The sequence below is a fragment of the Teleopsis dalmanni genome, chromosome 2 (assembly GCF_002237135.1).
Source record: "Teleopsis dalmanni isolate 2A chromosome 2, ASM223713v2, whole genome shotgun sequence".
NCBI lineage: Eukaryota > Metazoa > Arthropoda > Insecta > Diptera > Diopsidae > Teleopsis > Teleopsis dalmanni.
The window spans coordinates 63093933-63115917 of NC_051847.1; the positions used below are offsets into that span (position 1 = coordinate 63093933).

Genomic DNA, 21985 nt, shown 5'->3' on the forward strand with positions numbered 1-21985 from the left:
GTGGAAATATCGAATCTTGTGAATATTGTTCTAATCATATCCTTTAATTAACAATTAGTTTTTAGAATGTTTTATGTGCGGGGAGTGTCACAGGGTATTTTCTCTGATCTCGTACACTCTGTTATGAAAAATACTCATGCCTAGAATGATATCATCACACTCTCGAGATGTCTTGTTTGTATTAAGAATGATATAATGATATAGTAAGATGTATTGTATATTGAAAGATATCATATTATAGATATCATAGAAAGAACCAATAATAGTTTCATAAATTTAATGTATCTTAAGACATATAATGTATATAGAAAAATATCATCCATATATACAGATATAATGTTTATAGAAACATTGTAAGGTTCCTAAAACTAATAATAGGCACCTTTTATTGTGGAGATTTCCAGCGATATCTGAAGAGTATGCAATATACAACCTATGTATATTTTATATTGTATACATTTTGATTTCGTCGCGTTTTCATACAATTTAAAGTAATTTAATATGTGTAGTGAGATGGCTTTCTTTACAATTAAATAGCGGTAACTTCATTTTGTTTTATTGACCTTACTTTATAAATTCATAATAATATAATCTAGATAATCTCTAGATTTCTAAACTAGATCTCTAAATTTCATTTAGAGGAAAATTTATATTTACGATAAATTATTAACAATCATGAAAAATATATAGATCAGTTCTTTTAAGTTTTTTTTTTTTAAATATTGGCATTGGATTTCTTTTTTTATTTTGTTTAATGCACTGTGCATTGAGCATAATGATCTAATGCTATAAAAATTGTTGACACAAATGACGTTCAGACATAGTTAAAGCGAAACAATACGCTTGATTATATCACTCAACGTCTTACATGCACATATAATAATTTATTATATCTTTAATATATTATATCTATATATTTAATTAAATATTAGATGTAGAACTATCAAAGAAATCTTTTTTTTTTTAATTAAATGTATATTAAATATGTTTTTTTATATTATTTTAGCTTTCTCCTATTGAGCGTTATGCTGTGCGTTTTGTTGAACAAATTGGTGATGTGTGGAGTGCCGAGCAATTACGTGCTGCTGAAGAGCAGATAGAAGCCAAAAAGCGTGAGTGGGAAGCAAATAGTCTGGCCGCTTTGCAGAAAGAGGAAGAAATGTTAAAACAAGAAACGGAAAATGATGAATTGCTCACCTATAATCGCAAGGATTCATCTACTGATCAGGTTAATAGAAAAATAGATATTAAGAATAACAAATATGTATCAAATAAGTCTAGAAATTATCGCGTAGTTAAGTCCCAAAATATGCATTCTTCTAGACTGAAGAATATTAGAAATCGTAATTTAAGAAAACAGAATCATATTCCGAGATTAAATTCCGCAAATAACAAAAATAAAGAAAATGTTAAAAGTAAAAGAAATAAAATAGGTCGTAACTGTATAAGCAATAGTAATTTGGCAACGATTTCTAAACAAGATGTTAAGAAAAAAGAAGAAAAAATAATTACAAGCCCCATTAGAAAGACAACTCGCACATCAATAGCTGCAGCTGCAGACTTAATTACTAATTCAACTACATCATCAAATACACTGAATAGAAATCGAGCAGGTGTTAGAAATCAAAGAGCATTAAAAAATACTGCATCTATGTCATATAAAACACATTTAAGAAATAGAAGAGAAGCTTCAACTAAAACTAGATTACCGCCAAGACGAGGATCAAAGCAAATGTCCAAAATGAAACAATATAGTAGTGATAGTAGTAATAGTAGTGGTAGTGATAATAATGATGATGATGAGGACGATAGTAACAATAAAACTGAAATTGAAATTGAAACTGATACTGAGGAGGAGGATGATGATGATGAAGAAAGCGAGAATGAAGAGGAGGATGATGAAGAAAGTGAGAATGAACAGGAGGATGATGAAGAAGAAGAAAGTGAGAATGAAGCGAGTGAGAATAGTTCTGAGGAGATTGTTGGTTTTAAAAGTGAAGAAGAAAATTATGAGACTGAGAAAAGTAAGTTTTTAAATAAAACTGAAAAAACTAAAGTTCGAGTGATAAAGAGAACAGTTAAAAAAAAGGAAGTAGTACAAGAAGAAGAAGAAGAAGATTTACAAGATCCATTAGAAATAAATGAAAGAGATAAAAACGTCTACAAAACTGAATATGAAAAAGACTTCGAAGAGCACACTAACTCAAATAGTATAGACGCTTGGAGTGCACACACACAAATGCATGATACAACAACTACAAGTTCTACATATTATAATGTTTCAGAGGAATCTGACTCTGATGTCAATGAAACTATCACAGGAAATAATATTAACTTATCTAAAAGTAGTTCATACAGCACTAGACATAAAAGTTTACGTTGTCTAACACCTGAATATAATATTGTAGATGTTAATAGTCCGCGAACACGTTCTAGTGGTACTGTGCAAATTAATTTATGGAGATTAAATGAAAGTCCAGTCTTACCGGGCGTAAAACCGTATGTGGCGAGATATGCAAAAAAGGAAAATTCAATGAAATTTGAGCATATGAAAAATAATACAGATGAACAAAAAGATAATGAAATAGAAGAGAGTGTTTTTGATGATACACAATCAAAGAAAAGTAAACGTGGAGATGCAACTACTTCTTTGCGGTCCAAACGTATAAAAGTGCTTGTAGGTAATAAAAGAACTGCTAGTGAATCAAATGACGCGTCTGGCAACGCACTACGTCGCTGGCTCATAAAGTCGCCATCAGTAAATAGTTCAACAGTAGAGAGTAATGACGGAGTCGATATACAAACTATATCAAATCGACAGATAAAAAATACTAGAACTAAAACACGACAAAGTATAGCTGACGTCGGATCAAATGATACTCAAACCGTCATAGAAACAAGAACTTTAAGAGCAACGAAATCAGTGGGCGGTAACAGCAATGGTCCTTCATGATGATAATTATCATTGTTCACTTTATACCCAACAGTATTATTATTATATATATATATATAAATATGTGTGCGTGTATGTACATATATTATAAGTATATATTTTGTAAAAAAAAGGACGTTTACTGCATTTGTGCTAAGATGTGTATGGGATTTGCGATTTTTAATGGGAATCTATAGCATTACAGTGTTAACACAATTTTATACATCTCATCAATAATATGTATTTGTATATTTATTTGCCTAATATACAAATCTCAGTACATGTATAAATTTGTTATAAGTTTAACACTAGCATATACAAATATTTTGTATTTTAACTTAACTTATTTTTATAATTATACTATAAAATTAATTATAATAAGAAATGTAAATAATTTATAATAGATTTAGAATTGATTTAAGAATAATTTAAGCTACATTAGATAGGTGGATTAACAGACTATGAAAGTAAATACGTCTTAAATTGGTTTTAAGATTTTAAGATTTGATTCTGATACTCTAAAATTTTAGGAATTAGTAGACCCAGTCGTAGCTGCGATTTGAAAATATCTGAAATTGCATGCTAATTTTAGTTAAAAATATGTAAAAATATTAAAGAGAGGCCAGGCCATTAAAATAGAACTAGAATTTTTAGCTAACTATTAATTTGTCATTTTATAACTTTTATAAGGAATAAGTATTGTTAATGTTTTTATTTATATATGCGTTTCTGCTATATGTCTATTGAATTTAAATTGTTGAAATATTCTAAAAAAATTTTTTTTCATTAAAATTTCGATTTATCATAAAATACATATATATTCTATTACATTTTTTTGTTTTGGTATGTGTATGCATACATTTACAAAAGTACTTCTTCATAAATATCTAGTATAATCAGTGATGTATACAGAGATTTTATTAAAGAGGTGTTTTGAAAATTAATTCAAAGTATTTGTGAAAACATTTAAATCAAAAAATCTGCATTATATTTAGTTTAAAATGGTCCGAAAAATTTTACGAGGGTTTGCATTCCAGAACTCCTTTGTATATGCATACGCCACTGGCTATAATTTATTAATTAGTTTTTTTTTTTTTTAAATAGAAATTATTGTGAAAACATAAATGAATTTTAACATGTCCTTCAGTAAAAAAATTTGATTTTTAATTTGTCTCCTCACAACAAAAAAAAAACAAAAAAAATTATTGTAAATAAAAATTTATTCCTTAAAACAATTGTATTTATGCTACTTCACTCTAAAATCAAAAATAAAAATTTTGAAATTTTCCATGTGTCACATTGAAGTTAGGCATATTCAACAAGATTATAATTAATATCAACATTTATGAAACACAAAAAAAAAAAAAAAAAATAAAAAAATAAACGAAGATAAAAACTATAAGTTAATATAAAAATAAAAACATTGTTTTATTTAGATTTTATTTCGTTCGTATTTGTGTTACAAAATATATGGAGACAATAATCTTTGGCCTAGTCAAATTTTAAATACATGTTGTGTTCAAAATAGATTGTCAAATTTGCAACGAATTAAATTTATAATATATTAAAATATATATTAATAACAATTATACCAAAAAAAAAAAATTACGATAAAAAAAAAGAAAAGATATATCTCAGTAATATTGTATATTAATATTATTTTCTTAATTAATTTTGAAATCTGTTTTGGTGTCAAATTCTTTTTTTTATACTTAAGTTAATATATCTGAAAAATTTATAATAATGTGAAAAAAAAGCATTTTTGTTTGCATTGCATTTCCCTTTAAAATATTAATTAAGTTTTAATTTCCATTAATGGAGAAATATTCAATTCTTTAAAATAAAATAAAAAAATTATAAATATTTTATTCATATAAAATTATTAAAATAATGGGCACCAAAACAGTTGAGCCGTTCATTCATTTTTTATGCAAGGATATATTAGCATTAAACTTAAAGAATAGAATAAAAATGTTCTTCTTGAAAAATATTGCCATTCTCATACGGCCACAGAATTATTTATTGTTTTCCAAACATTATAAGCAAATGCGGAAGAAATATAAATTTAAATTTCAAAAGAAAAACAGTATTTTGAATTATTTGAAAATAATCAGTTTGTGTCGTTAATAAAGTTTATAGCTTTCGGTAAAATTATGCTTTCTATAAACACCAAAACAAAACAGATTTCAAAAGAAAATAATATTAATTCATGATATTTTCTTTTCTTTTTTTGTTATTGCTGCGGTTGCACACAATTTTCATATCCGTGCTTCGACGTTTCACTCTCTGGTTTTTTATGAATGATATCAATCAATAATAGATCTGGATGTCAAGAAACAGCATGGAACAAATGCCGGTAAGTTTTTAAACAACTTTACTTTTTATAAATAACAAAAATTTTTTAGTTGTTAGTAATAACAAATATACTTAAATGAGTATATTTATTTTTTAATAATATAATAAAAATATATATTTTGTAATAATATAATAAAAATATTTATTTCGTAATAATATAATAAATATATTTATTTCGTAATAATATAATAAAAATATTTATTTCGTAATAATATAATAAATACAGTATGTCTTCGATGAATGCAACTAATAGAATTCGACGGTTTTGCAATAATCGAGGTTGTTGCAATAATCAAGTTTAGATTATTTAGTGCCCTTAAAATTTTTAAATCAAATAAACAGGATATTAACACAAAGTTTATCAGAAAATAATATTGTCCAATTCGGACATAATAATGATCAACATAAGATACTACAAATCTTGTATTTTAATTAGATTTATCCTATTGTATTCAACATAATATATTACAAATCATTTATTTTAATTCGATTTATTCTATTATTTTGTTTTGTTGTCAAAGTGAATTTTTTATTCTCATAATGTTAATAACTTGATGTCTTAGCCTTGAACGCTGGGTTAGGATATCGACATTTATCAAAAACAACAACAACACACGAGTACACACGAGTACACTTTGCTCGTCATATGAAACTGCATATAAGCCATGCATTTGGCATGTGCAATATTTTAATACAGAACATTATGAGAAATGAAAATTCGTTTGTGCAAGGTCAGTATTATAATTATTAAAATAATAATTATTAGGTGTACCGGTATGAAATGAGCGTTTTTTTGGTGAAAATAAAACACTAATTATTAATAGGAAAGTAAAAAACATTTTATTCAAAGTATTGGCCATTGCTTTCTACACATTTTGACCACCTTTCTGGCAATTTGTGGATACCACGCCAAAAAAATTGTTCGTCTTTTAAAGCAAACCAACCATACACCCAATTTTCGACCTCCTCGTAGGAATCAAAGTGCTGCTCAGCCAATGCGTGTTCCATCGATGAAAACAAATGGTAGTCGGAAGGAGCCAAGTCTGGTGAATATGGCGGGTGGGGTAACAGCTCCCAGCCAAATGTTTTGATTGCATCCTGAGCCTGTTTTGCTTTGTGTGCAGGTTTATTGTCATGGAGCAGAATTACCTGGCCGTGTCTTCTGGCCCATTCTGGTCGTTTCTCGATCAATGCATGGTTCAAATTTATCATTTGTTGTTCATAGCGACCAGCATTGACGGTTCCACCAGGTTTTAGGAGCTCGTGGTACACCACACCTTTCTGGTCCCACCAAACACACAGCATTGTCTTCTTGCCGAATCGATCTGGTTTTGAAGTCGATGTTGATGGTTGTCCCGGATTAACCCATGATTTTTTCCGTTTAGGATTCTTAAAATAAATCCATTTTTCATCGCCAGTAACAATCCGATGCAAAACCGATTTTCTTTCGTGTCTTTGAAGCAAAATTTAAGTGTTTTTTCGGTTTTCCACCTGTCTTTCATTCAATTCATGTGGCACCCATTTTCCACACTTTTGGATCTTTCCCATAGCTTTTAAACGGTCAGAAATTGTTTGTTGTGCAACATTTAACATTTCTGCCATTTGCTTTTGACCCAAAGTGTCATCTCCATCTAATATCGTTTGCAATTCGGCGTCTTCAAACTTTTTTGGCGGTCTTCAACGTTCTTCATTTCTCACATCAAAAACATTATTTCTGAACCGTTGAAACCATCTTTTGCATGTTGCTTCTGATAGAGCATGATCACCATATGCCTCGACAAGCATTCGATGCGACTCTGCACGACTTTTCTTCAAATGAAAACAAAAAATTAATGCTTTCCGCAAATCATCACTTTCTGGTACAAAAATCGACATTTTTAACACGATGAAAAAATATGATGTCTGTTCAATGACTTGATGTATACTAAATATATTTCACACATGTCATAGCAAACAAACAAAAAGAAATAAAGGCTCGTTCACAACAAATGTTTCCTGTCGGAACATTTGTATCTTTACGCTCACTTCATACCGGTACAACTGGTATTTTGGACAGTGTAGCTTTTACCAACATCAAGTTATGGCTTTAAAATTAGTAGGGATAGGTAATGATATACAGATGTGTTAACTTTTGTGTGAAAGCGTCACCTAGTGGTAATTCTTGGAAGCAGTAGGTTGTTAAAGGGTAATTTTCTTTGTGTTTCGTCTCTTATAAGTATAGATATGTTACTCTTTCCTATGTCATAGAAGGAATAGTATCCCATTTCATTGTTTGCTAGCATATCTATTTTTTCACTGCACTGGATCATATACACTAGATCACTACACTCGGAACATATAGAATGTATGCTTTATTGATTTGACACAGCTTTGATGTTAGTTGATGAGATTTGAGTTGTTTGCTTATACATGATAAATGATATACATTGATTGATACCAAATAATTTTATTTAAAAGACTAAAAGTTGTAACTTATGCGAAGTAGTATAATTTCTATGGCAGTTGCTGAGTATTATCTGTATGTATAATAGACTATTGAAGATTGTAGTATTAAATAAGAAAATCATTTCTATTGTAATCAATTTTTCTTTCTATTCTATTCTTTCTAATTTTAATTTTCCATTATTTTTAATCTTAGCTAATTTTTAAATACTGTGACTTTTTACTAACAGTTTTACATTTTAATCCCAAAAATTCTATGAAAATTAAAAAAAAAAATATATTAAGATTAGAAACCATTTGGCGATAAGTTAAAATCGTTTTAATTATAAGTATAATAGTAGATCTTTTGAACGATGTTAAGGTTTTTTATATTATTACGAATTTTTGAAATATTTTTATTAAATAAAATTTCTACAAATAAAAAAATTAGAACAAAATATTATTCTATTCTTTGTAATTTGTTTATAGATGTGGTGCCCTCCGACTCCGCCCCAGGACGAAAATGATATTTATATTGATTATTCATTATCATTCATGTATGAAATGGATACTATTCCAGATATAGATCTACCACCAATTTATGTCAAACGGGAATACAAACGTTCTCGGGCAGAAGCTGGATTACATGCAGATGGTCGTCGTTCCACAAAAATACGTAAAGAGGATAACTATTATGCACCTCGTTCTCTCTTTGATAAACCTTCTACAGCAATAGCTCGCATTCGACGAGATCTTAAAAGTCAGCGTCATAGAGGAGTTTTTAAACCCAATGTTCAAGTGGCCGGGCTTAAACCTCAAATTACTCCTAAACCGGCATCTGAACCTGATTGTATAGGGGAATGGAGTATTTTAGAAGACTTAACCATTTTAAATGTTTTAGTAAATATACAAGGCTTACCCTGCAATTTAATGGTATTGTCACCTGGTCATACACCCAATTGGGATTTAGTTGCAGAGATTGTTAATAGTTGCACTAGGACACACCGTTCCGCTAAGCAATGCCGTTGGCGTTACGAGACAGTCATACAGCCACGTGAGGAAGGAAAAGCTAGCGACAGTCCAAAGAAACAGAAAAAAATGAAAAATGCTATTAAAGTAGATTATCTCAAAGGTCCACTTCGTTACTTAAGAACTACACAATTATTTATAAATGACAACAATATGTCATTTACTAAAATGATGCGTTCACGATTTGATTGCATTAAGGCTGCATATCTGAAAAAAGCTCCACCTCCAAAACGTCATTTTTCAAACCCAACTACAATGAATCCAAAACATTTAGAAGTTTTGCAAGAACTTGGCGTTACTAGCTACGATCAGCCAATAAGTCCTTTAAATATCGCAGCAATGAAAGTAAATAAATATCGTGAAAAGCAACGTAGTCATTTACCGCCTCCACCTCCACCTACAGCCGCTGGCCAAAGTACGCATCAGCAGCAAGTTACTGTACCTACTCAAACAGCGCAAACAGCGCATACGCAGCAACAGCAACAAATAGCATCAGTGCAGCATCAATTAGTACAAGCCAACCAGCAGCAACAAATACAGGAACTTGTGCAACAGCAAAATGCTGTTACACCTTCAGCGCCTGCGCAGTTGCACACACAGCAGCTTCAAATTCAACACATATCCAATACTGGCATTGCAGGTGGCCAACAGCAATCCACAGCAACTGCAATTGTGCTACAACATGCAGGGAACTTATCACAACAATTACAACAACAAACGTCAATTACTAGCAATACTGTGCAGAATCAAACACAAGTTCTACGTGGCCATTCTGGAGCTGCGCAAATAGTAAAGGCAATTGTAGCTCAACCATCAGGATTAATTGCTACCAGTCAAATGTTGGCACAACAAAATACAACAACAGGAACTCAACATGTACAATTACAATCTGCAAGCGGTGGTAATTTGGTTGGAGCTCCAGCTTCAGTATCTGTAGTGCTCACAACTCCAGTGCAGACAATATCTTCAAATGTGCAACAATCACATCACACCCAACAATCATCCATTGTTTCCAATTCAACGCAAGTTGGAAGCATTGTACAAACTTTGCCGCAATCGATACAACAAGTGGTTCCCGTATCTCAACTAGCAAATGTAGGTACCGTTTTAACTACTTCCTCCAATTTGCAACCGAATGCTGGTACTGTTACTACACTTAATGCTTCCACATTGCGAGCACAACGCATAGTAGCTGCTACGTCTGGTACTTTGCAGGATGTTGTTTTGCAACAGCGTTCAGGTAATCCAAGTCCCACAATAGTTTCGATGCCAAATTTAGGACAGAATGTTACGCCTGCACAATTCCAAGCAGCTCAATTGCGTTTAGCAGCTTCTATGTCGAGTGGTTCGCAACAAGTGGTTGCCAAAAGTATACCAGTGAGTTCCTTACAACAAACTGCTAAACTTACACCAACATCTAGTAGTGGTAACCAGCAAGCACATATACAGCTCTATCGTCAAAGACAAGGAGTTAAAGTACTACAATCTAGTTCTTCACAAGGCACTCAATCAGTCCAAACTGCTGGTGGCCAAACTGCTTTACTCAATGCTGCAGGCACTATTATACAAGGTAATATTATGCAGGCTTCTGCTGTGACAACAGCAGTGCAGGTTCAAGGACAAAAGGTAGCTGTGGCATCGGTACCATCATCCAGTGTTGTCACTACTCCTAGCGGAGGTACCTCTTCCGTGGCAACCGTGCATGTTGCACAAAATACGGGTCGAGCGCAATTTATAAAACATGTTGGTACTGGTAAGCAAGGTGTTAGACAGGTGGGAGAAACCGATATGTTGTTAGTAAAACGACAGGTGATTGGAAGCCATTCTAAAACGCAGGTTCTGCAACAAGGGCAAATATTTGCATCAGGTTCTACTGTGAGTGGAGTACAGATACAGCAGAACACCCAAGCCACTTCAACTGGTAATGTACAATCACAGTCACAAGGGCAAACACAACAGACTCAGGTTCAACAAATAACACCACAACAAATTGCAACTCTAGTTAAAACATCTAGCGGTGCTTCTGCTTCTGGTTTAAGCGGAGTTAGTGTTGCCACTGGTGGGCAACCACAAACGGTGAATATGGCACTATCACAACTTAAACCAGGCGGACAAATAAAAGTTACAATGGCCAATCAATCTCAAATGCGTCAACTGCATATGCAGCAGCAGCTGGGTATTTCAAGGAAAATAAATCGTATGACGCAAATCGCTCCTGGAACTCAGATTAATGCAGCGGCAGTTGCATCGAATCAGCAAGGTAATAGTGGTAATGCGCAGTTAAATACTGGAGCATCAATAACAACACAAAAAAGTGCAGGAAGTGTGCAAGCTCAACTTTTACATATACAAAATTCCAAAGCGCTACCCAGTTCTGTTACAGTTCAACAAATTCAACAGGTAATGCGGCAAGGGCAACAAGGCAGTTTAACTACTACTGGCCTAGTATTAGGCAAGACAAGTGTTGGACGTGTTATACCAGTATCGGTAGCATCGCAGCCCAACCAACGACAAATACAGGTATATATTATAGAAAATGATATTATTTGACATTAAATATTAATGTATTTTTTTTTTATTTAGGTTGTTTCTGCAACATCTGCTCAAGCTATTGCAGCTAACAATATTCGCGCCCAAGTCGCTAGTGGTCAAATTAAAGTAGCACCTGGAAGCAGTCAATCACAAACACAACAAGCGCTGATTAATGCCATACAACAGCAAGCTGCTGCTCAGCAAAGTCAACGACATGCAAGTCCGGTACGTATACAGACTACGGCTAGTGGAAATTTAGTTGCTGTTGTTCAACAACAAGCTTTGCAACAACAACAAAACATTGTTGCATCTAATATGTCTGCAAACGTTGGTGCAAGTAATTCGGGACAAGAGGTTATGACAATAAATCAGGGCACAGCTAGCAACGTTAGTAGTACCCAACAACAAACAACTGTGCAACAACCAACTACACAACAAGTCCGAACGCTGGTGAAGAAAAAAATCATGCAAATACGTAGTGAAAAGGATTAAATCTACAATTACTTCATTTAAATTTATTTGGTTGGTTTTACAGCCAAAACTAAAAGAAATAAATTATTTAGAATTAATATTAAGAAAAAAGAATTTAAATTAATTTAAATGAGTTACTATTTAACAAAGAAACAATTTTGAAACAACAAATGTTAAAGTATTATTCTTAGTTGGTAGTCACTTAAATTTTAAACTAGTAATCTGTACATAGAAAAGATGTATAATTTTACTCCTTTCATTACCATGTTTAAAAAAACATTTCCTTCTAAAAAATATTGAACGGGATATGAATACATAATATTTATTATTTATATATTTCGTACTCAAAAAAACAAAAAAAAAATACTAAATAAAGAAAAGATAATATGAATTTGCTTTTTTAAATTTAAAATATTTCAGCTAATAAAAATGTTTAATGTATAGATTTTAAAATGTAGAATCCAGTACTATCTTGAAAGGGTTCTTGGATTTTAAGCAACTTTTTATAATTTAAGAATCTGAATAATAACAATTTTTATATTATTCACACAAATCAACTCTCTCTCTCTCTCTCGATAACTGTGAAGTAGCATAGGTTTGATTATTACTTCTTTATTCAGCGGACAAAAGGCTTACGCAGCCCACCATGTTTCAGATTAGAATTAAAAAAAAAAAATATCTTTGGTGGGTGTTGAACAGCGTGTTTATTCGTTGAAATTGACGAGTGGCTCCAGGACGTAAACCCGACCGTTATTGAAAACTCGCGGGTGCAACAACAGGACAAAAGTTGAGAATTAGAATGGAATTTTGAATATAGGTGGGCAATGTAATCTTTCAGTTTTACTCAACCTGTAGTTGAGTACAGGCAAAAATTTATGTGTATATACCTGATGAATCTTCATATTATTTTATTATGCAGAAAATTTAATTTAACTAATTTAAGTATTGTTTAAATATTTATAGCATTTAACACATTTCTAAGATTTATATTAAGTTGTAGCAATTATTGTATTAAAAAACAATTTTAAGAAAGATAATGAGAAAGAATACATAAGATAAGATAAAATAGGAGAGAAGTTTGAACATATAAATCTTGTTGATATTTGTTACTGTGTATTTCGTAACACATAATACATACACATCAAAAAATGTAAATAAATTATTGCCTACCGCCGCTTTTAAATGATGCAATAACTTTGATTAGTAGTAACTTTGAGTAACACTGTGTATCTACTAGTAAATTTTCGAGCAAATGAGAACGTAACATCCCTGTCGAAATTTGAAAATGCTACATAGACTTTACTCCTACATTTTATTCCAAGTAAAATTGTGTTGATATGTGAATCAGCTGTTTTGGTTTGAATTTAAATTTTCGTATGGTTTATTTGCGCGGCACTGATGTTTTTACCAGACTTTACGCAAAGCTATTCCATGAAAATCTGTGTAAAGAGCGTAATTTGGCACTTTATTTGTGCTGCGCTCTCAGTTTGTACTTGTGTATTACTCGAGTTTTACTAAGAGTAGCTGGTGGAACATGAGATATGATAGGCCCAGAACCATTCTGTGGTCTAGGCAAAGGAATACTATCTATTATGAATGGTGCAGAGGAAAAAGAAAGTGAACTCTATTGGGAAAGGATACCAGGACTCTCACAATCTAAATTGCTGTTAGGAACTTATAACCTAAAACGCTTCAAAGATTGCATGGCACTAAGAATTATTACGGGGTTATTGTCCGGTGACTGTAGATTTAATATTCACCTATCAAAGTTAGGAATTCAATCCAACTCAGACTGCAGATACTGCAGAGAAGAGAGAGAAACTGCATACCATGTGCTTGGGGAGTACTCTATACTGAAAAACACCGCACAAGCGGAAAAAACACCTAGGAGGGTATTTCCTGGATCATAAAGATTCAAGATTAGGAAAGGTAGGCTCTATATTGTCCTTCATTAAAGAAATCGGAATTGGAGATACACTCTTACCCGAGTAAGGGACACAATAGATCTTTTAGGTCGCAGTGCACAATCCCTTCTTTTTTTCTTATAATAATTAATGGTATTGATTAATGGTTTTTAAATGTTATTTAAAGGAAAACGTTGCAGTTGACTAAGATCCTTAAAGAAAGAAGCCCGCCCTTAAAGTGTTGAGTCGCCGCTATGCATGAGCTGGGCACTGACGAAGCAGATGAGAGGCTCTTTTATCGTCTTCCTTACAGCTGCGATACATGTAATTGAAGGGAGATTTAATGTTTTAGTATAATTTCCTAATCTGCAATGACCTGTGACTAAACGTACCACAAGACTGATATCTTTTTTGTCAAATACTCAATGAGAATATTGGATTTTGTTTTACGGGAACGTGGTCAATTTGGATACAGATGCGTATAGCATAGACCAATCTCTTTGAATATGTAATTACAACATGGTAAACCGGTAGTTTATTTATCGCGTTTGGATTGTTTGTTCATGAGATCACTACCTTTGTATGCAAAGTAAGTGATGCAAAAGTGAGCCTCATTGCCTTATTGTGCAAAACTTTGTGAATGTTTTTCACTAAACATATTAGATAGATTCATGAATAAAATATTAACACTGCTCGGATGCAAGATGTTGCATGATGAATTGTGAAACAATACTTAATAAGGATATAGTTTTAATTAGCAAATTATTTATCAGCTGTTTTATTGTCGTTATATTGACAAAAGTATTTATTAAAATAAGACCCTGTATGAGTATATATGGTATCGTTTTGTTATTATTTGTTATATTTATGACTTATTATTCCATATTACAAATAGAATGAGGAGTTGTTGTCTTTGTATTTCTACTAACTGTTGTGTTGGGTTAATGCATTTGCTATGTACAATAAAATTTATTACAGCAAACTCTATATATTATACTTCACAAAACAATAATTAAAAAATAAAATTAAACGCCCTCTTCAAAACATTAAACTCGTTCCCTTCTATTGTGAAGTTATTCTATTTTCAAGTTTGTTTGTGATAAGTTTCCTAGACTACCACTCGAAAACATGGCGATACAAAAAATATTTTAAATGAAAAACAATATTATTTTATTAAACCGAGGATATAAATGAAGATTTTTTCTGTTTGAATATAAACGGATAAAAATAATAATTAAACCTCGCTCAGATGTCTCTATTTAATGTTTGTAATTGGTGGACAACTCAGTGTTCGGACTTGAATGAAAACTACGATGTCGCCAGTTTACTTTGTGCACGGTTCGGCCTGGAAGAAAGTGAAAAGGATTATGTGGTTGTTGGTTCACATGGAGGTCATTTGAGTATCTTTTATCCAACACTGGAACCAGATCGTATTGAAGAGAAAAACTGTTTTAAGCCTACGGATTTGTTGTTGGAAACAGTACTTGGAGAGCCAATTTTAGGTATTTTTGCTGGAAAGTTTAGCAGGTGAGGAAGTTTAAATACACAGAAATTAAGGAAATTAAATGGTAACAGTATATTTTTGTTTGTAGTAATATACGAGATGAAAACAACAATCAATTAGCCGTTCTCCATTTGCGTTCAGTTGCCATTTATAACATTCAAACGGTAGGAGGTGTAGCAGAACATGGCACACAATTAAGTCTACAACAATTGACAGAGTACAAGTTCGAGCGGGGTGCATACAGTTTCTGTAAAGGACATTTTGGTCAAGTTAAGGGACGTGAATTTTTTTGTATTGTACATTTGGATGGTACACTTACATTTTACGAACAGGATGGAATATTATATGAATGTCATTTTCCAGGCCCACGTGCACTACCAACTCCGATAGCTTACTGCGAAATTACGGATTGTTTTTATCGATTTAGTGCCGAATGGAACTTGGAATGCTATACGTAAGTTTTTTTTACTTTTTAGCAATTATAGAAATAAAGTGGATTTATCTACAATAGAAATTGACTTAATCCATTTCGGCGCTTAAACTTTTTGATAATTTATAATTACACTGTTGATATATACGTATGCACAATTTTTTTTAGAATTGTATCAATCAGGTTTAAATTTTTATCTGGGTATATTCTGAATCCATATAACAGTTTTGGTATAAATTCTGAATTCCTAAATATGTGAATTATGTAGACTTTATAACTCGCACAAAATGTTATCTGCATTGATGGTACATATATAGGTATATTCTATAATTTTGTTGAATTTCAAAAAGCAGACTCTATGTAAGTTGAGGTCAGTAAAATATAATGAAACGAGAGTCATTATTTATATTTTGAGTTTATTAATGAAACAATACTAAACAATATTTGTCGTTGAAAATTGCTTTATTGTTTCACGAAGTATTTTTCCTTATGATTAATACACTTTTGCATGCGTTTGTCAAAGCATTTTTTCCAATCTTCTTCAGAAACTCCAAAACATTGTTTTTATATGCTTCATGATTTCTGCTTCTCCACCGACAAAAATCGTTATCCACACAATTTATTCTTGACGTTCGGGAACGAGAAGAAATCAATGAGTACCAATCATTGGGATTGTACGGCGGATGACCCATCAATTCGATTTTTTTTATGTTCAAAGAGTCGTTTGCTAGACGAGATGTGTCAGTACTCACATTGTCTTGATGGAGATGGAGAATGTCTGACGGCGCTTGTTTGTTTTCCGTATTTCACTGAAGACTTTTGGTAAATAAACGGTTGTATACCATTCGGAATTACGACTTTACGTTCCTGTAATGGTACAGATATAGTTGCCACATAACCAGTTTTTACGAAAAAACAAACGGCCATTTGTTTTGAAGTATGTCGCATTAGAATCTTGCAGTATCCATCAATGTTTCGAGAAGAACAACTGATTTTGGATGACCTTCAAGAATTTCGTCAGTGAACGAACTGCGGCCACGATTATAATCATTGTACCAACGTTTCACAGTAACAAAGGATGAAGCTATATCGCCAAATGTGGAAATAAATTTATCAATGTACTTTTGCCTTGATAATCCACAATACAAACAGAAAGTCGTAATAAAGCATCGTACGAAAAATTTTTCGGGTTAATTCCATTTTTTTGTGAACATTCAATTTACAAATTACTGTAAGTAACACAAATAACGATCTTTTGACAAAAAGACTATGGTAGGTTATGTTTAATAATATAAAACTTTCGTATGAAAACGTCAGATGACACCTGACAATAATCAATGTTGCCAAGGCTCAAAATATAAATATTGACCCTCGCACAATAGGCAATAGTTGCTTTTAAGTGTAAGCATTGTTGTGCCATTAATATGCGTTATTTACACCTAATCTAACCTAACATAGTGTCTCAAAGCTAGTTTTATTTAAAGTTTATCTGATTATCTATAAGATTATCTGTTACAAAATCGTGGATAATTTAAAAAAACTAAAACCACGCAGAAATTACTATGTAAGCTTTTCAGGAATCATCATATGTACATAATAGAATAGAACAGAATTCAATAGATATTTAGGCTCTCAAAGGAAGTGAATACTATGCCTATAGAAAATCTTTTCGAGTTTCGAGTTAGCATTCACAAAGAATGTACCTAGAGGAGTCATTTCCTATTAGGCAGACACGATATTTTGCCACTGCAGACGAACAAAAATTCAGAAACGTAACTTGCTCTATAGTAAAAATGATCTTGTTTCATCACAAAAAGAAAATTACGAATATGCTCAAAAAGTTTCCGGATTTTGTTGTTTGTTAACTGCTCCTTAAGTAATAGACCTTTTTCAAAAATTTTTTGTTTTGTTATGTTAGTACACCCTTTCTTGACTTTGTTACAAATTTGAGCGCCATCTGTCAATTAGTTTGTTTACAGCATCTGTTAATGTGAAACTACCTCAAGTGCGTTTAGCGATTTTTACTTTAGAAAATTTTTGTTGTACGCGACTTTTTGACCAAACATGGCACCACTGTCATCGCTCAGGCACCATATTCACCAGATCTAGATCCATGCGATTTTTTACTGTGCCCGAAACTCAAATTGTCCCGTCGTGGTAAGCGTTTTGAGTCGATTGAATCGGTAAAAGAGAATTCGCTGAAGGAACTAAAAGCCATACCTTCACGGGCCTACGAAAAGTGTATGGAAGATTGGGTTAAGCGTTGACATATGTGTATCGCTTTAGATGGAGCATATTTTGAAGGAGATAAAATAAATTTGGAATAAAATTTAAATTTGTTTGTTTTATTTACAAAATCCGAGTACTTTTTGAGCAGAAATTTGATAAACCAAATTTTTTACATATTGTTATTTCAGGTATCAAGATTTGGCGCATTCTTCAATAAATAAATCCAATTTTCAATCAATTTGGTCTGTATGTCTAGGGGAAGGCATTATCGATATAAGCGTAGTTCAAGCAAAAGAGTAAGTACCAAAAAATTGTTGATATAATATTTAGTTTGGTAAAATTAAAGCGTAGTAGAGTGATTTCCGAGAAATGGTTTAACCGGAAGCATAGTACCATTTTGATTTTGACGAACTAAGAAAGAGGACTAGAACTTGAGGACTTGATTGATCATTGTCATTTAAGTAAAGATAGTAAAATTCGGTATTAAATTATGAAGAGCTTAACTGTCATTAGTTTAGAATCAAACTGTAATCTAAAGATATATATCAATTAAAAAACTATTATCTTAACAGGGAATATGCAACTATAATGGTGTTGGGTGAAAGAAATTTTATCAGTTTGCGAGATAATGGAACGTTAGAGTTTATACTTAAATTAGATTATGTACCAAAATGTTTCTATACATTTCTTGTGGGATATTATTGGGGTAAGTCAGATAAATAATTTTGACTTTAAAAATTAAATGCATTTTCTTCAATTCACTACTTAAGAACCAAATGCACGATTGAAAACTGTAATTGTATCGGATAGTGCCAAGCTATTTATATATGAAGACGCTAATATTTTATGGGCAGCACAATATAATAATGTGGCACCAGTTGCTATACAACGCTCCAATTTGCATGGGTTGCCTGGTGGTATTGTAACCTTAGGTCCAAGCGGACAGTTACTAATTGGTTATTTGGGTTCTGAACCTTACGTTTTTCAAGTACCGCCATTGGAACAAACTGAAATTAAATTTAATCAAGCGCACAAAGATCTTATGCAACTTGAAGATGAAATTAAAGAAGCAGTTGACACCAGAGATATGGAAGCATTAAATCAACGTGCCTATGAAAATGTTCGAGTACACTTTTCAATTGATAAAGAAATCAAAGATGATATAGATGATATACTTCTTGACATACCAGCTGATGTAGCACTTAAGGAACTTCCGGCATGTGGTGGAGCATTAAAACTTAAGTGTAAAATCGAGTTGGCTGAATTACAAATAACATTTAGTACACCAGAAGGCATACGTTGTACACAGGAAACTATTACCTACAATGATATGGCGGCAGGTACGAACAAAACTATAGAATTTGATTTTTATATCGCGGAACTGTTACATGTACACTCCACCCGAGTCGATGTGGTTATCTCCTTTATAACGCCTAAGGTACACTTTATATTCATTTTATAGAAATTTTCATTACCAAATATTTTTTATGATCTATTTGGAAAGGGAATACCACGTGTTATTCAAAAAACAGCATATTTACCACTGAGTATGTTCTTCAAAACCAGAGCACCACAAAAAGCTGCTGCTATCAAATTTACTTTTGACTTGAAAACTAAACTACCCACCCCATTATTAGCGACATTTTTTTCGGAATTTATATCTTCGGAAAGTGATGCTCAAGCTATTGGTCTAGTACTTTTATGTCCCGCTGATGATAAGTCGGATGAGATAGTAACTGTTGTTGCAGCTAAAAATTCGGATCGTCTGAGGTACTTCTTTTTTTAGCAAAACGTTATTTAATTTGAATAATTTATTTGATATTCACATTATTTTGATAGAATTCAATCGGACTGTTTGGAAACGTTTCCCATGATTTTAGAGCGATTAATAACTGTGACATTGGAGAACGAGAAAAGTAAAGAAAGTTTAGAAAAAATCAAAAAAGGGAAAATTAAAGGAGCTATTAATCGTAATACACATTGTATTGTGGCAACTCCGTTTTTACCTAGTCAGCATATCTTACATCGAATAGATATGCACCACGAAACTGAAGAAAATATCAGAAAACAAACTGTAAGTAAAACTACTGGCACGATTTCTATTTCTATAGCTCTCTAATTGAACAAGGAATTTCAGTAGTTCTGTGCATTATATGCAACTTTTATTACTATGCTATATGCTCTTGGTTATATGAAAATTTTACAATGAAAATCTTAAACAGCAAGCAGATTCGCTAGATCGTTTGGTTAGATTAGGTACTAGCGGCGCTTCAAAGGGATTCACTTAGGTGCATTGGCCTATTGTGTTACCGTATAAGGGAAAGACTCAAACGTTTTAAATCATCTTAAACCATTGGGAAAGCTTCAAATTTTATTTAATGGGAGGTCTTAGAGTTAACGAAGATCTCCTAAGAAAGGAGGCCGCTAGAGTAGATGGTCCTTACTAGTTATTTTTGTCATTAATGTAAATTTTACATTATACCAGTTGGTGTTATATGGTGTGTATAGTTTCTGTAAGTGTAATCAATGTGAAAAGGCATATTATATAAAGGCTATAACGGCATATAGCTTTATAAAAAAAGTTGCTTAGAAAATACAGTTTAAGTCAAATTCACTGTTAAATCGGGGCGCTACAGAAATATGAATCTTGACAAAATGTTTATATTATAGTTGAAAGTTTTTAAAAGATATAAATATTTGGTATAAAGGCGGAATTGGATGAACTTTGGTTGCAATTTAAATCACTACAACGGGAATTACAGGAGAAATCGACAGATGAACCCAAAGAAACACTGCAAATGCAAATTGAAGAAAATTATGATCACCTGATCATTGAAGGAGACAAACTAGTAGAATTGCGCAAGGATGAAAAGAAGTAAATATTCCAAAAACTTTAGGCATTATACTAATTTTTATATCACAACAGGCAACGCTGTGACCTTACTTGCTCTATCGCAACTACAACATTAGTGTTATCCTGTCTTTGTATGGAAGAGAAAATTGTAAATGTAGTATCGTCAGTGTTATGCACTCCAGTGGAAGACTGGACTGAAGTGGTAATTTGTAAAATACATTTGCTAATTTGTTCATAGTAAATAATTTATGCTGTACATTTATAGAGCTGGGAAGAGTCAATGTCACCTGGTATTGATATGTTACATCATTATGGTCCTTTGACTAGAAACAAGAACTCTAATGCTAATAGCGTTGAAGATAAAACCACCGCACAACCGAGTTTTGATTATGGACGCTTTAGGCGTCATTTTGCAATTTTTTTCGATCGTATTGTACGTCTCGCATCAAGAGTAGATCTTAATAGGAACACATCTAATAAAAGTCATCGTGATGATCTTGCACCGTTGCTTGATAATAATGACAGTACTGGAAGTTCAGATCCTATGGTAGCACAAGTTGATAAGTCCAGTACTTTACATCGTAGCACTTTAGAAACTGTGCAGGATGATGGTAATGAATATGATGAAGAGGATTTGCGTGAAGTTGGTTATAAGAAAGACTATGGTAGTAAAGAAGAGGAGAAATCTTCTGAAAATACATCAGACTGGGTTAATGAAAACTATGAAATACCGTCAAATGAAGAATTGTTTAGTGATTTGGGTATTTGGTGGTAGTTTCAAAATGAATATTTATTTAAAATAACTTGAATACGTCTTTAAAATATTTTTTAATTACATGTACCTAATTTTTTTTGTTATTTGCACCAGAAACGAAAATATATTTTTATCTCGAATTCATCCATTTCTTCAAGACTTTTACAATTCATAGGTACAGGTAATGTCTATATCCCTAGATGTATTGGCACAGATCGAATTAATATTGTCAATAATTTCTTTAAGTTTCTTTAAGTTAATTATTTAAGAAAAATCGATTAGTTTAAATTACTATAAACCTTGCGTTTTAGCTTCTATTAGGTGTAAAAAAAGTCTCATCGGTTCTTTACCATGCTCTTAGAAATATTTTCTTTTAGCTTACTAAAGGACAGTAACCAAAGATTCGTGGTGTTAGACAATAATTTCTGTATCAACTTATAGCGCTTTGTGATAAATATTTTAAATATCATGTAGTTAGGTATATGGAAAAAGTGGTAAGGTGTATACTGTTCGCGACTTCCGTCACTGGATACAAAAATCCACAAACTCTTTTTCTTAACTGATGTTTTG

General features: G+C 32.2%; 2 protein-coding genes across 4 annotated transcripts in view; both read left to right on the forward strand.

The window, feature by feature from the left end:
• The window catches only part of LOC119677913 (helicase domino), a 33605-nt gene extending 21774 nt beyond the window's left edge, over positions 1-11831 (forward strand). For all 3 annotated transcript variants that reach the window (XM_038089495.1, XM_038089498.1, XM_038089496.1), the window contains exons 14-17: positions 1007-1228; positions 5253-5288; positions 8198-11257; positions 11321-11831. In XM_038089495.1, coding sequence (XP_037945423.1) covers positions 1007-1228; positions 5253-5288; positions 8198-11257; positions 11321-11761 — 3759 coding nt within the window. In that variant the 3' untranslated portion in view covers positions 11762-11831. The remainder of the gene's footprint in view (positions 1-1006; positions 1229-5252; positions 5289-8197; positions 11258-11320) is intronic.
• Positions 11832-14893: 3062 nt separating this feature from the next.
• LOC119677914 (protein PTHB1-like) lies at positions 14894-21470 on the forward strand. Its single transcript, XM_038089499.1, has 10 exons — positions 14894-15171; positions 15237-15602; positions 17996-18103; positions 18380-18513; positions 18578-19245; positions 19312-19577; positions 19647-19881; positions 20516-20682; positions 20734-20863; positions 20927-21470. Exons 1-10 carry the CDS (start codon positions 14894-14896, stop codon positions 21434-21436), a joined length of 2862 nt encoding a protein of 953 aa, XP_037945427.1. The 3' UTR covers positions 21437-21470.
• Positions 21471-21985: the final 515 nt, after the last annotated feature.

Excerpts from the sequence above, each read along its gene's own strand:
- LOC119677914 (XM_038089499.1), top strand. The coding sequence starts at position 14,894 with ATGTCTCTATTTAATGTTTGTAATTGGTGGACAACTCAGTGTTCGGAC. Across the intron at positions 15,172-15,236 it reads TTTGCTGGAAAGTTTAGCAG|TAATATACGAGATGAAAACA; the intron begins GTGAGGAAGTTT and ends TTTTGTTTGTAG. Across the intron at positions 19,246-19,311 it reads TCTCCTTTATAACGCCTAAG|GGAATACCACGTGTTATTCA; the intron begins GTACACTTTATA and ends CTATTTGGAAAG.